This window comes from Mustela nivalis (genome assembly GCF_964662115.1).
Source record: "Mustela nivalis genome assembly, chromosome: 16".
Lineage (NCBI taxonomy): Eukaryota > Metazoa > Chordata > Mammalia > Carnivora > Mustelidae > Mustela > Mustela nivalis.
The window spans coordinates 15,830,771-15,844,610 of NC_139035.1; the positions used below are offsets into that span (position 1 = coordinate 15,830,771).

Below are 13,840 nucleotides of genomic sequence, written 5' to 3' on the forward strand. Positions count from 1 at the left end.
CTCCCAAACCCCCTCCCCCCAGCAACCCTCAGTTTGTTTTGTGAGGTCATGATAGACTTCTTAATGATTTAGTTTTCCAAGGAAAAATAAAGTTAGTAGATTATAAGAAACTCTGGAAGGCATAAAGATAACTTGTAGAGTTGACAATAATTTAGATAAACTTTTTCTGACTTTCATGAAAGTTAAGATAAATGAGAGTATTTTCTTTACTAATATCCTAATATTGATGTTTAATGAATGCTGATGATATGATTGTAGGTAAATTGGCAGGATGAGGAGCAGCAAATCAAAAGAGGTGCCTTTACCAAATCCAAGGAACTCTCAAAGCAAGGATACTGTTCAAGGTATGATTTATTTTCTTTAAACTTTAGAACTTAATGCCTGCCTTTGATTTATAAAGTGGATAATTTTTTAGGTTCAGTTGGCTTTAAATATGCAAGGTACCTCATCTTCAGAGGTGTCCTGTGGCAAACTTATAAAGGGAGACATTAAAAAGAATCAGTATATATAGAATTAGTTTTACACAGCTTCTTGGAAATTCTGATTAATGTCAACAAATGTAATATAGCTTCTAATACAGTTTTAGACTATAAAGATAAGAGAAGAAAAATCACAGATAAGAAAAGGCAAAGTCTAATTGTTTTTTTTTAATGATACATCAAGGGTTACTTTAATTAGGACATGATATATTTTGAGATGCATTGACAAACTAGAGTATATCTGGAGGAAGATTATTGGGTTTATGAGGGATCTGGAAATCATGTCACATGAGGAATATTTGGAGGGAATGAAATTGTTTATCCTAGAGAAAGATGATTTAAGGGAACTAGGTGGCCTTGTACTATTTGAAGGGCTCTTATCTGAAAGACTCGATTTTACCTTTGTTTCTACTGGTAGATTGAGGTCTGGAGTAGTTTTTAATCTTTTAAACATCATGACTGTGAAATACACTACAATACAAAATTTCGTGTATAGGTCACTGGAGTAAATTGAGGATACTGTCTGTTGTTGGAGTTGTCTGATGCGGCTGTGAATGGGGATGTCGTCCTAAGAATTAATAGGATCAGTGTCTAATACAACTCTAAACCATATACTAGGAAGCTTGGCTTTATAGAATGGGAAAAGTACCATTTTTTTTAAGGTATTATTTGTTTATTTGACACAGAGAGAGATCACAAGTAGGCAGAGAGGCAGGCAGAGAGAAAAGGGGAAGTAGGCTCCCCACTGAGCAAAGAGCCCGATGCGGGGCTCGATCCTAGGACCCTGAAATCATGTCCTGAGCCGAAGGCGGATGCCCAACCCACTGAGCCACCCAGGCGCCCTAAGTACCATGTTTTGGTTCAGTATAATAAAGCATTTGCTGAGAAATAGTTCTGCCTAATAAAATGGTTCTCATAATTTTGAGTGCATTTAGGAGCTTACTGAAATGCAGATTTTGAGGACTACTTTAGAGATTCTGATTCAGTAAATATCAATGTTTCCCAGCAGATATAACCACATCGTGGGATGCACTTTCTCAGACTAAGGCTGCTGTAAGTAGTTAGAGTTTCCATTTATTTCTTTCTGGTTTAAAATTGATTTCCTGTTAAAATTGAATAGATTAAGTTTTTTTCTATAGTACTTTTTCATAGGAAAATAAAGAATTTAGTAAGAAGTTAAGTACCGTTTATTACAAAATGAACATTAAGGATGACTATTAAATAGGACAGGGATAATCAAGACACTACTTTTGATTTGTACTATTTATTTTCCTTTAATAAATTTGTTCATTTGGCTTATTGAATTGAAGATTTAAAACAAAATGAATTTGGGAATGTGGGGTTATGTCTGTGTAGAAAGCTCAGGGTCAGAGAGGAAATGAAAGGAACAGCTTCTTTAATGGACTAGGAGTGACCTCTTTTGTGGCAATGACAGACTGCTTTCTCTCAATACAGCTGAAGAATGACTATGGGCAACCTGTTGTCATTTGTGTTCTGTCCAGTCTTGTCTGGAGTTTAGGAATCCAAATTTGGCAAGTGATACATAGTCTCTTTGAGGGGAGATTCTTTCCTTTTTCTTTTCGTTTTCATTTGCTCTCTAGAAAAATTACTCTCCTAATATCTCCTTTCTTGTTTTCTTTTTTTCCTACCTGACTTTGAGTCACTATTTCTTTACGTTATGAATATGGTATTTTCTGCTTCCTAATCTTTTGAACTGGTATGAAAATGGATCTGGAAAAGGTACTATAACCTAGATTTGGTCATAATGTAGGGTCAAATGCACATTATATATATTCTCTCTCTCTTCAACATGAGCATTATGTATCTACAATGTAGAAATAGTTTTTATCCCCAGCTTAATTTAGAGTTAACCTAATTTGGAGCTGAATTGTTAATTTTCATTTTCTAAAACTATTGTGTTTTTAGAAATTATTTTTAAGGATGATAATGGGGCTTATAATATAAATGGGAGAAAAATCCTGATACAGATTATGAAGATTTATTTCATTTTTTGAGTACATTGTACCACAAAAATCTGAGAGAAGATAAATTAGAATTTTATACAAAGTGTTTATCTCTATGTGGTGGGATTTTGATGATTTTAATTTTATTTTTTATGCCTTTTTTGTTTTCCAAGTTTTCTCTTATAAGCATATAATTAGGGAAAAATGCTTTATTAAATAATGTAAGAACATTGGTGGATTTACCAGAAATTGACTTACACTGTAAAGTGTATGGAAACCTGAGTTTTCTATCTTACGAATTTTATCTTTATTGTGAAACTTACAGGCATAAGACTGTTATGCCTATAACATAAGCTGTTCGAACAGTTGTAAATTTTAGTCCATCTGAATTATTCTTATCTAATTTTTGTGTGCAAAATGCACAGGATATATAGCATAATGATATGTGACCTATAATGTCAGAAAATGTACTGCTTGCTTAAAAAAAACCCCAGCAATAAAAAAAAAGGTCAAAAAGACAAATAGAATCTTTTCAATACTCTTCAGAATCTTTTTGATTTTCTTGTCCAAATCTGGGCAGCATTGTACCACTTCTTACTATAGGTGAAGTAGCAAGTAATGAAAAAAATTAATATTGAAAAAAGGCATTCCTGAGTTGTTTTGACTTTGGAGAAAAGTACTGGACAATAGAATTTAAATAACTGTAAATTGGAGCGCCTGGCTGACACAGTCAGTAGAACATGCAACTCTTGATCTCAGGGTCATGAGTTCAAGCTCCACATTGGGCATAGAGTTTACATTTAAAAAAGTAAAAAATAAAAAATTAACTATGTAAATAAATGGTAGCTGGTTTATTTACAGAATTAACCTCTTTGTTGTGATGATGTTTAAACTTTAGCTGAGACACATTGAAAACAAATTAGAAGTAACTCCTACAAGTACAGCTGTGTTTGATTCTGTCATGGATACCAAGAAATCTGCAAGTGCTACCCGAAAAATAAGTAGAAAAGGTATGTATAAAGTTACTTGCAAAGATACAAATATAGATGTTAATTTTGTTTCAATTTAATTTCTTTTTACAGTCCCTCATATTTGCTAGCTCTTTAATCAGAGATGATATCTCATCAACATTTAGTTTTTTTGTCTTTGGTACTGAGTAGTCATGAAGTAACCTCATGTTCAGTGACTGTGGATGATGTTTTCACGTCTTTCTTTTTTTAAGATTTTTAAGTTTATTCAGAGCATGAGAATGAGCAGGGGGAGGGGCAGAGGCAGAGGGAGAGAATCTCAAGCATGGAGCCCATTATGGGCCTTGATCTCACAACCCTGAGATCGTGACCTGAGCTGAAACGAGACTCGGATGCTTATCCGACTGAACCACCCAAGTGCCCCATGTTTTCACCATCTTTTCTTTCTTTCTTACTTTCTTTTTTTTAAGATTTTATTTATTTGACAAAGAGCGAGACAGTGAGAGAGGGAACACAAATGGGGCAAAGGGGGGCAGTGAGAGAGGGAGAGGCAGGCTTCCCGTTGAGCAGGGAGCCCGATATGGGGCTCGGTCCCAGGACTGTGGGGTCATGACCTGAGCTGAAGGCACACTCTCAACGACTGAGCCTACCAGGTGCCCCTTCACCATCTTTTCAACAGGGACTTTAGCATTACTACACCTTTGACAGTGACTTTTCATTGGTTTTTAGTGATGAGAATTTGATTTTAAGTGTTTGAAATTATATATGTCTTTCTTTAAATTCACAGATCTGTCAACGTTGAGATTGTTGACTTAGTGAATTTAACATATTTTAGGGAGTTTTAAATCATAATTGGAATATTTAACAGATACTGTCATAAATTGACAAAATGCAAATACTTTCTTTGATTACCTGTCATGTATGTAATTTTGTAGTTCCTTAATTAGTGGTCTAAAACCTAGAGGTTAGTACTAAAGTAAAACTAATTTTTTTTTTAACCTGTGAATCTGGTGGGTTTTACTTGATAATTCTTTTTTTTAAGTGTCAGCCTTTAACAAAAAATAATTTTGTATGTGGAGTTTTTCATTGTTTGTTCAGAATAGTTTTTTCTTTATAGATTGAGTAAATAATTTAACCTGAATGTTTCCTATCTACTTATAGGATATCCAACTAGAGATGCCAGAAATGATAGATACCTGTTATTTTCACAAATACTAGTCAAATTCAGAGGCAGTAGTATGTTCTTACACATTTTCTTTTTCTTCAGATGGTAGATACCTGGATGATTCTTGGGCTAATGCTCCAACTTCTAAATCTTCTAAATCACGAAAAGAGAAATCTCGGAGTCCTCTCAGAGTTACCACCTTGGAGAGTAACGTAAAGAAAAATAACCGTGTGGAGTTTCGTGAACCTTTGGTTTCTTACAGGTTAGTGATTAAAAACAAATTATTAAATAGGATTAGCCTGTAATATTTACAAAAGGATTATGGTTTATTTTCTGAGTTTTTCATAGCACTCTGGCTCTAACATTACTACCTTTTTCATTTTCCAAAAAGATAAAACAAAAATGTTTTATATTCTGAAATACTAACTTTCTACTCTTTCACAGATTGATTATTTGTGGGGGAAGAAGTAGTGGCTCAGGCTACTACCATTGTAATATATATGTTTCCTGTAGACAGATTATTCAGTCTCTGGAAGTACAGATTTTTTTTTTCTTAATTTCTCAGATTAGGTGTTGTGCATAATGGACTTTTTATAGCTCAGTTTTCTTCTTTTTTTTTTTTTTTTTGTTTTGGTAGCATTAATCAGTTACCTAAAATTTCTTTCCTAGTGAGAATGTGAGTTTTATTGTTTCACTTTGTTGTTTGTGGCTCCTCTCAGCAACTTATTGTCAGATGTTCAGGATTGATGTATGGATTTTGATAGTATGGATAATATCAAATGATGTGTATTTTTGTTAGCTGATGATTTAGAATTTTCAGTAGATAAAATGATAGAACTTTATATTTGAGGAGCATTTTACTAATGTTATAAAATATGTGGTAATGCTCTCAGTGTAGCAGATAATATTAAGTAATAAACACTGGACCTTATATTTCTTTGCTTCATTTATTAACATTTTTAGTGTTATAAAATGTCAGTAAGTAAGTCGAGTATCATGATGGTGCTAGATACTACTGGGTATATATTTGTACTCTAAATTTGAGATAAAGAATTTGGGAGATGGAGGTAAATCATGAGTTCATAATATCAGTATTTGATTTGATATAATTTTGAAATATTTAGGTGAAAATATTCAGGAGGCATTTGAAAATTTGAGCAGGAATGTGTGTGGAAAAGTCAGGGCTGGGAATTTGGGAGTTTTGGAAAACTTTTACTGGTGTTGAAGCGATAAAAATGGTGAAGATACAGAGAGAAGGCCAGGGAATTAATCTGGGTAAAAGTTTATAGTTTAGTAAAAGGAGAAAGAAAAAAATGTGAAAAATAATCAGAGTTTAGAAGTCTTTAACCACACAAATATTAAGCAACTTGCCTAGAAACATAATCACCATCAGACTTGAAACTATAAATTACTCTTGGTTCATATTCTGGTATTCTTCTTGTAAAGGATACTACTTGATATTTAAAATTTTGTAAACTATATATCTTTTAGGATTTAAAGAAATACCTATAGGATAGCTGTGAAGGGCACATCCTTCATCTGGCTGACTCTATTACTTCAAACTCATTGTTAGCACCTGTATGAAGCATTGCTGGATTTGTTTTTATCCTGTTCCATTCCCACAGCCTATTTAATCCTTCCTGTATGCTCTTGTAATACTATATAACTTCCTCTGTTAAAGCATTTTCATGCTGCATTATATTTTGATTCCATTATATTAGCTTATGTAAAGCTGTAAATCTGTCTTAATCTTAAAACATTAGCTTAATGCCTGTCTTTTATTAAGTATTCCATAATTATTTTTCCTAATACTTATTATGAAAATTTTCAGACTTAGAGAAAATTTGAAAGAATTGTGTAATAAACACTCTTATATGGATTCAGTAAATATTTAATGAATGAGTTAATGAGAAACTGTGGAATTACTTTTTTCTTGATGGTTCAGGATCAATTCTCCTTCCCTTTTTAAGATTGTGACATGATATGTAAACTACCTTTTTGTGCTTTATTTTTTTCTTTACATGTGCTAATTTTATACCTTAATCATTCTAACTATGAATTATTATGGTCTGGTAAAGATAGTGCAAATAACTGAATTTAGTCTTGATCTCTAGTGGAAGTTATAGGAGTCAGTTCTCAGCCCCTATCTTGTTTAATAATCAACCATTCAGATCAGGGTCTAATGGTTTTTGGGTCATGGATTCCAATGAGAATTTGATGAAAACTGTAGACTCCTTAAAAAATGCACATACTCACAGATTCACAATTAGATGTAATTATCATATTAAACTATAACAGAATTATGGCTTTAAGAATTATTGTGGTATTTAGAATTTTATGCTTTTACATGAAACATCTAGATCAGTGGTATATAATAGAATTGTTAATGTGAGCCACACATATTTAACTTATTTTTTTTCATTTTTTTGAAGACTTATATTGATTTATTTTAGAGAGAGAGAGAAAAGCAGGGGGAGTGGGACAGGGAGAAACAGGCTCCCTGCTGAGCAGGGAGCTCAATGCGGGGCTATGTCCCAGGACCCTGAGATCATGACCTGAGCTGAAGGCAGAGGCTTTAGCTCACTGAGCCACCCAGGCGCCCCTGTAATCCTGTGTTCTGGGATTTCTTTTTTCTTTTTCTTAAAAGAACTTATTTATTTATTTATTTGAAAGACAGAGATCACAAGTAGGCAGAGAGGTAGGCAGAGAGAGAGGGGGAAGCAGGCTCCCCGCTGAGCTGAGAGCCAGATGCGGGGCTCGATCTCAGATCCCTGGAATCAGGACCCGAGCCAAAGGAAGAGGCTTCAACCCACTGAGCCACCTAGGTGCCCCTTTTCTGGGATTTCTTAAGGAAATCTCTCCATACATCTTTTGGGTATTTCTTAGTTTATAATATGGAAATTAATGATTTAGGTTATTTGCCATCTAACTTGATAGAGGGGCATTAAACATTGAGTCTTAATATTAGTAATGATTATTTTGTTATTGAACCTACTGGAATTCCAAAGCTTTTTTGGGATCTCTAATATTAGGTTAGAGTTCTCCCTTCAGTTTGTATGACTGGTGCAGTTTGGTTTTTGAAATCTTTATTCAAAACTGATTATTTTTTAATAATAGGGAAATCCATGGTACAACTTCCAGTATAAATCCTACCCTTCTGGAGTCAAAGCATGTATATTGTGTGGATGTTAATGAAGAAAAGCCTGAGAACAGGAATCGGCTGGTATGCAGTCGAGAAGAGCGGAATATACATTGCTGTGATTTTGAGAGCTCCGAGTCATCTGTCATCAATGATACAGTGGTTAGGTTTTTAAATGATCGACTAGCAGTTGATGCACTGCAAAATTCTGAATGTTTGATTAAGATGGCAGCTCCTGTGAGAACTGAGGAAGAAAATCTTACTAGAACAAAAGGAAATGAGAAAGCTTCTATAGGTAACATGGGCCATGATGTTGATCCAAAAGTGTTACGGATAACTGATTCTTCTCCGTCCTCTACTAGTACTACTAATTCCCAAAGGTTAGATATCCTAAAGCAGCGACAACATGATGTAAAATTGGAAAAACTCAAAGAGCGAATTAGAAAACAGTGGGAACACTCAGAAGAAACAAATGGCCGTGGCCAGAATCTGGGTCATGTTGACCATCCAGTAATGGTTGTTAATGTTGATAACTCAGTGACAGCAAAAGTCAGGAAAGTGGCAACAGCACCACCTGCTCCAACATACAAAGGTTTGTAATCAGTCTTTGTGTCTTTCTGTCTTCTTGCCTTCTTGTCTCCCTTTCTCCCTAGGATATATTTGAGTAGAGAGGGTTGTCTTTAGAACAGTGTGTGATTCTCAAATCAAATGCTGAAGAAATCAGTTCAAGGTTCAGGTTGAAAATGCAGATTCCTGGATGCTACACTGGACCTGAATCAGAATTTCTGGGTATAGAGTTCAGAACTGGAACTTTTAACTAGTCCCTCAGGAGATTCTTACAGGTTAAGAACCCCGATCTGAACAGTTAATAAGTTGAACAAAAGAGAAAATAAGAATTAGTACCATTTTCAGAGAACTGGAAGTATATTACTCTTATTCTGCCATTATATTTGGATTGCTGTTAGGAATTCCTTCAAAAGTAAATCTTTAAAAGGTAATTTACTCAATTCCAGTTATATTTGGTTACAGAATATTTTGGCACTGATATTTTGATCCTATTGTTGCTTTAAGCTTTGAGGTTTGACCATAACTTTTCCACCCATGTTTGAGAAATATTTAGATCAGATTTATACCTAAAAACTATTTTAAAAGTAAGTCAGATTTATGCCAATATAGATAGATTTACATTGAGAAAATGTTTTTCCAAAAGAATTTCTGATTTGTAGGTAACTGAAGTTTTTATATATGGTGGTTTTAAGGAGTTTGAATTTTTATGTTTCTGAAATTATTTTCAGGGTTGTTCATGTAAAGCTTTTAATATAAGGAGTTGATTAATTGACCAGATTAGTCTCTGTTAGACTTTTGTCATTAAGACTTGTGCTATATTAGCCTTTCTTTTGTGGATACTTTTCAAAGTTCAGTTCTTCTAGATAAGTGTATAAAGACAAAAATATTGTCAAGATTCATTTTTTCCTGTTAATTTTAAGTTGTTAACACTAGGACAGTTTTTGCTATAGTTAATTTTGTTTTGTATTTTTCTACCAAGTCTAGCTTTTCTCTGACCAGCTTGGCAGTTCTTTATAGTCCTACGATGTTTTAGTCTTTTTCTCCGGAAGAAATTTTATAAGTGCAGTTAGAGCAATTACCTGTTTATTTTATGTTGTTTATCATGTTTTGCTAGTGATATTCAATGTGAATTAGGTGAAAGATGGGTAATTTGCATTTTACTCTTGCTAATTTGTGATAAAATTGTGAGCAGTTACTTTTAGAATACTGAAAACTTGCTGTTATCCAGGATTGATCTAATGTATTATTAATTAAATTATTTCATATCCTTCTAGTCATTCGTGTACCATGTAGTAGTTGTCCTCTGTTAACAGAGCAAATAGCTAATGGTGGGGTCAAAATGTTTTTATTGGTTCTGAGCTAGTGATTATCCAGAACTTTTGCTATACTAATGTCAGATCCATTAAATGAAGATTGTACAGGTAAGGTGTGTTTATTCTAGAAATCAAAGTTCTGAAATTCCAAAAGTTATTCCACTTTGGGAAAGTTAAGATGGTCAACTTAAATCCATATTTTATTTAGTAATTTGTAAAAATGAAAAATAGAACAAAACAAAACACAACCCTAAGAACTGGAGTGAAAAATCTTAAAATCTTAATTTCCTTTGAGTTGGTAACTGCATTGCTCATATGCCTTTGACTTACTAATTTTTTTTTAAGATTTTATTTATTTATTTGATAGACAGAGATCACAAGTAGTCAGAGAGGCAGGCAGAGAGAGGAGAAGAAAGCAGGTTCCCTGCTGAGCAGAGAGCCCGATGTGGGACTCTATCCCAAGAGCCTGAGATCATGACCTGAGTCGAAGGCAGAGGCTTAACCCTCTGAGCCACCCAGGCACCCCGACTTACTAATTTTTTAACCTGTTAGTTTTTGTATTAAAATATTTTACAAATAGAATTTTTGGGGGGCTAATTTATGAAATGTAGCATACATTTAAGAAATTGTAACAACATAGTTTCCAGTGTTCTGAGCAACGGATTTATTGCTGTGAATGAAATGAAAAATTATTTTTTGTTAACTTTTTGGCAGTGTAAACTAAAAGGATCTTAATATGCTGTATTCTAAATGACATTTCAATGTCATTTGTTCAAATGCATAATAAATTCACTTGGTTCATAACTCAAAAGATGAAGAGGGTATACCTTGAAAAGCTCTTGTGCTCCAACTACTTTGTTTTCTTTCTGGAGATTACTTGTGTTAACAATTTATATATCCTTCCAGAGATAATTTTTGCATACACAGTGTGTGTGTGTGTGTGTGTGTGTGTGTTTCTGTGTTTATTTTCTTTCTTTCTTTTTTTTTAAATACCATTGTTAGTATACTAAGCCTGTTCTAAACCTTGGTTTTTCATGTATGTTTTTTCTTTCTTTAAAGACATAGAAAGTGTTCTACGATTCTGCTTTAAAACTTGATTTTAAAACTTGATTTAAAACTTGATTAATATGATTTTTTTTAATAATCTTAAGTTTTTTGCATACATTTTTCTTCCTGCTCTGAATGTCCATGAAGTTTAAGACCTTATATTGGTCATCCTTATTTTATTTCAGAGCCTAGTATAGTGTCTTGAACATAAATGCATAGTAACTCTTTTATTCTATTCAGTAAATTCAGCTAGTAAGAAAAAAAGAGGACGAAGAATGGAAATATAGTAGCCCCCTCCCATTCTTGGGGGGTACATTTCAAGAACTTCAGTGGATGCCTGAAATCAGACAGTACTGAAATGTATAAATACTACTTTTTTCCTATACATACATGCCTATGATAAAGTTCAGTTTAGCAATTAGATACAGTAATATATTAACAACAGTAACTAATCATAAAATAGAACAATTATAACAATACACTGTCATAAAAGTTGTATACTGTCCTGTCCCTTCTTGTGATGCTGTGAGGTTACAGCAGGCCTGTGTGAGGAGATGAAGTGTGTGACATGGGCGCTGTGACGTAGCATTAGGCTACTACTCTCGGCCTTCTGACAATGCGAAGATCACCTGATTCTGCACCATGGGTAACAGTGGGTAACGGAGACTGTGGAAAGTGTAAAGGGGGGAGACTACAGAATAAGAAACTACTGTAGATATTGAAAGCTTCTTCAAGTTAATTTATAAGTAAAGATGCAAATACAAAGAAAGTCTCCCGTAGAGATAAATGTTTTCTTAAGAGAAGAAAAAAAGAGTTGAATGTAGAGACATGAGTTGGGGGTAATAGTGATGAAAAGTTGAGAGAGAGATTGGCGTGGGATTGCCGTATTTTCTTATTACAGACTGTCACTTGCAACAGACTGGAAACTACATTTTTTTTAAAGTTTTTCCTTGTATAGGCATGATCATGTGCCCCTTGCTACAAATGTCAGGTGAAATTAAGCTTATGCTATTGTGCCTAAAAGCTGAATAGATGAATTTCTATTAGACATGCAATCAATTTAGTACATTTTATTTAACACTTTTAGAGTGCTTTTACCAATTTCTGAACCCAGTTTAGTTATTTATATTGATTTAATTTTACAACTATTTATTAGCTGCCAATTCCTTGGTAAGTTAAGCCCATCTGAAAACATAAATACTACTATTGTTATCCATATTCATTATTTTATTATTTTGTAAAATAACATTCCAAGTTTAGTGTATTTCTTAAAGAGCAGAGATAAATTCAAAGTAGGAAATCAGAATATTAAACCCTAGGAAATAGCACATGTGTAATGTTTGTTGAGAAATTGAACAAATGTGTTCAAGCCCTGTTTTCCATACTTTGGGTGTGTTTTGCTTGTGTAGATAGCAGCTTGTCTGATTGTTCAACCACAGGCAAAATCAGACAGATAGTAACAATTAATGCCTATCTTCAAAGAAAGAAGAATTAGTGTTATCTCTTTCTTAGTCCTGAGAAGAGTAGTTCTGTCTCTGAAGTCCATAATTTATGAATGGCATTCACTTATCATTTAATTTATTGCTTCTCCATTTCTAATCTTTTTGAACAAATGTATATTGCTTCATCTCACTGAAGCTTGCTTTTTCCAAACAGTATTTTTCAGTACATTATGTGGCAGCTAATTATGAATCCTTTAAAAAGCTTGTATAGCTGCCCAATACCATTTGTTATTAGGGAAGCACAAATCAAAACCACAGTGAGATACCACTTACAACCACTAGGATCCTCTTATAAAAACAAGAGACAATAACAAGTGTTGGTGAGGATTTAGAGAAATTGGAACACTTGTACATTGCTGATGAGAATGTCAAATGGTGCAGCCCCTTTAGAAAATGGTTTGACAGTCCTCAAAAAGTTAAACATGGAGTTACCATATGACCCAGCAATTCCACTCCTAGGTATTGTATCCAAGAGGGTTGAAAACATATGTCCACTGGAAAACTTGTCCATGAATGTTCATAGCAATATTGTTAATATTAGCCAAAAAGTAGAAGCAGTTAGAGGGTCCATCAGCTGATAAGTGGATAAACAGCATTTGTATATTATACAATGGAATATCACTGAGTAATAAAAAGGAATAAAGCTTTGATACATGTTACACAGTCAATGAAGACATTATGTTAAGTGAAAGAAGGCAGACACAGAAGGCCACATTGTATGACTCTGTTTGTATGACATGTCCAGAATTGGTAAATCCATGAAGGTAGGTTAGTGGTTGCCAGGGGAGAGAGGCATGAAGGAGTGGCTACTAATCGGTGCAGGAAATTAGATAGCGGGGGCAGGTCCATAATTTTATGAATGTACTAAAAGCCATTGAACTGTATGTTTTAAAAGAGTGATTTTTATAGTGTGTTAATTACATCTCATTTTAAAAAGTAAAACAACTTATAAAGCAGTTTTGATAATGAATGTTTTGTGTTGTTGGTATAAATTAGGCTTCAATCCTTCAGAGACCAAGATACGAACACCTGATGGGAAAGTGTGGCAGGAGGCCGAATTTCAAAACATGAGTAGAGAACTGTATCGAGACTTAGCACTTCACTTTGCAGGTGAGAGTAGAGCTTTCTTAGATTTTGCATATTTTATCATGTATGCTGTCTAAATATTTAAACATAAAACTGTCACAAAACTAAAGATATTTGCCTTTTTTAACTGCATGGTATACTAAAGTAGTTGTGGTTTCAGTCATAAGGCTCTCTTAGCCTCTAGGCTCTGCTCCAGGATTAAAATTAGTATACATGTCTGATGAGAGAGAAATGAGGCTATTTTTAACCGAAGGGACTTTCAAAGTCAGGCCTGACTTGAAGGAAACAGAGCTGAGTCTAGTTGAAGTTTATTTCTACTAGACCTCCGATATCTTTGAGATGGTCAGTAATTTGGCAGGCATCAGAAAAGATGATATGAACATGAGGGCAAAATGCAGAAAGAAAAACATTATAGGAAAGGAATACATTTACAGAATTGGAGATAGGAGGGACTTATGAAAGACTGGAAGAGGGAAATAGGAAGGTCATATAATAATGTTACTCGTTATTGAACACTTGTGTAATTGGGGGTGAGGTGCTGCATTCTTAGACTTTTGTATTTTTTTTGTAGTTGTGGAAATGGAAGCTCACAGAGTAATTTTCCCAAAGT

General features: G+C 34.0%; 1 protein-coding gene across 8 annotated transcripts in view; it reads left to right on the forward strand.

Annotated features, from left to right (window-relative positions):
• The window catches only part of CEP350 (centrosomal protein 350), a 152,919-nt gene that overhangs the window by 25,054 nt on the left and 114,025 nt on the right, over positions 1-13,840 (forward strand). For 3 of the 8 annotated variants that reach the window (XM_082701720.1, XM_082701722.1, XM_082701723.1), the window contains exons 2-7: positions 259-344; positions 1,489-1,532; positions 3,342-3,453; positions 4,679-4,838; positions 7,694-8,307; positions 13,141-13,254. In XM_082701720.1, the coding sequence (XP_082557846.1) occupies positions 272-344; positions 1,489-1,532; positions 3,342-3,453; positions 4,679-4,838; positions 7,694-8,307; positions 13,141-13,254 (1,117 nt within the window). In that variant the 5' untranslated portion in view covers positions 259-271. Of the gene's footprint in view, positions 1-258; positions 345-1,485; positions 1,533-3,341; positions 3,454-4,678; positions 4,839-7,693; positions 8,308-13,140; positions 13,255-13,840 lie in introns of all 8 variants that reach the window. The other 5 variants (XM_082701726.1, XM_082701724.1, XM_082701725.1 and 2 more) reach the window with 2 other exon arrangements.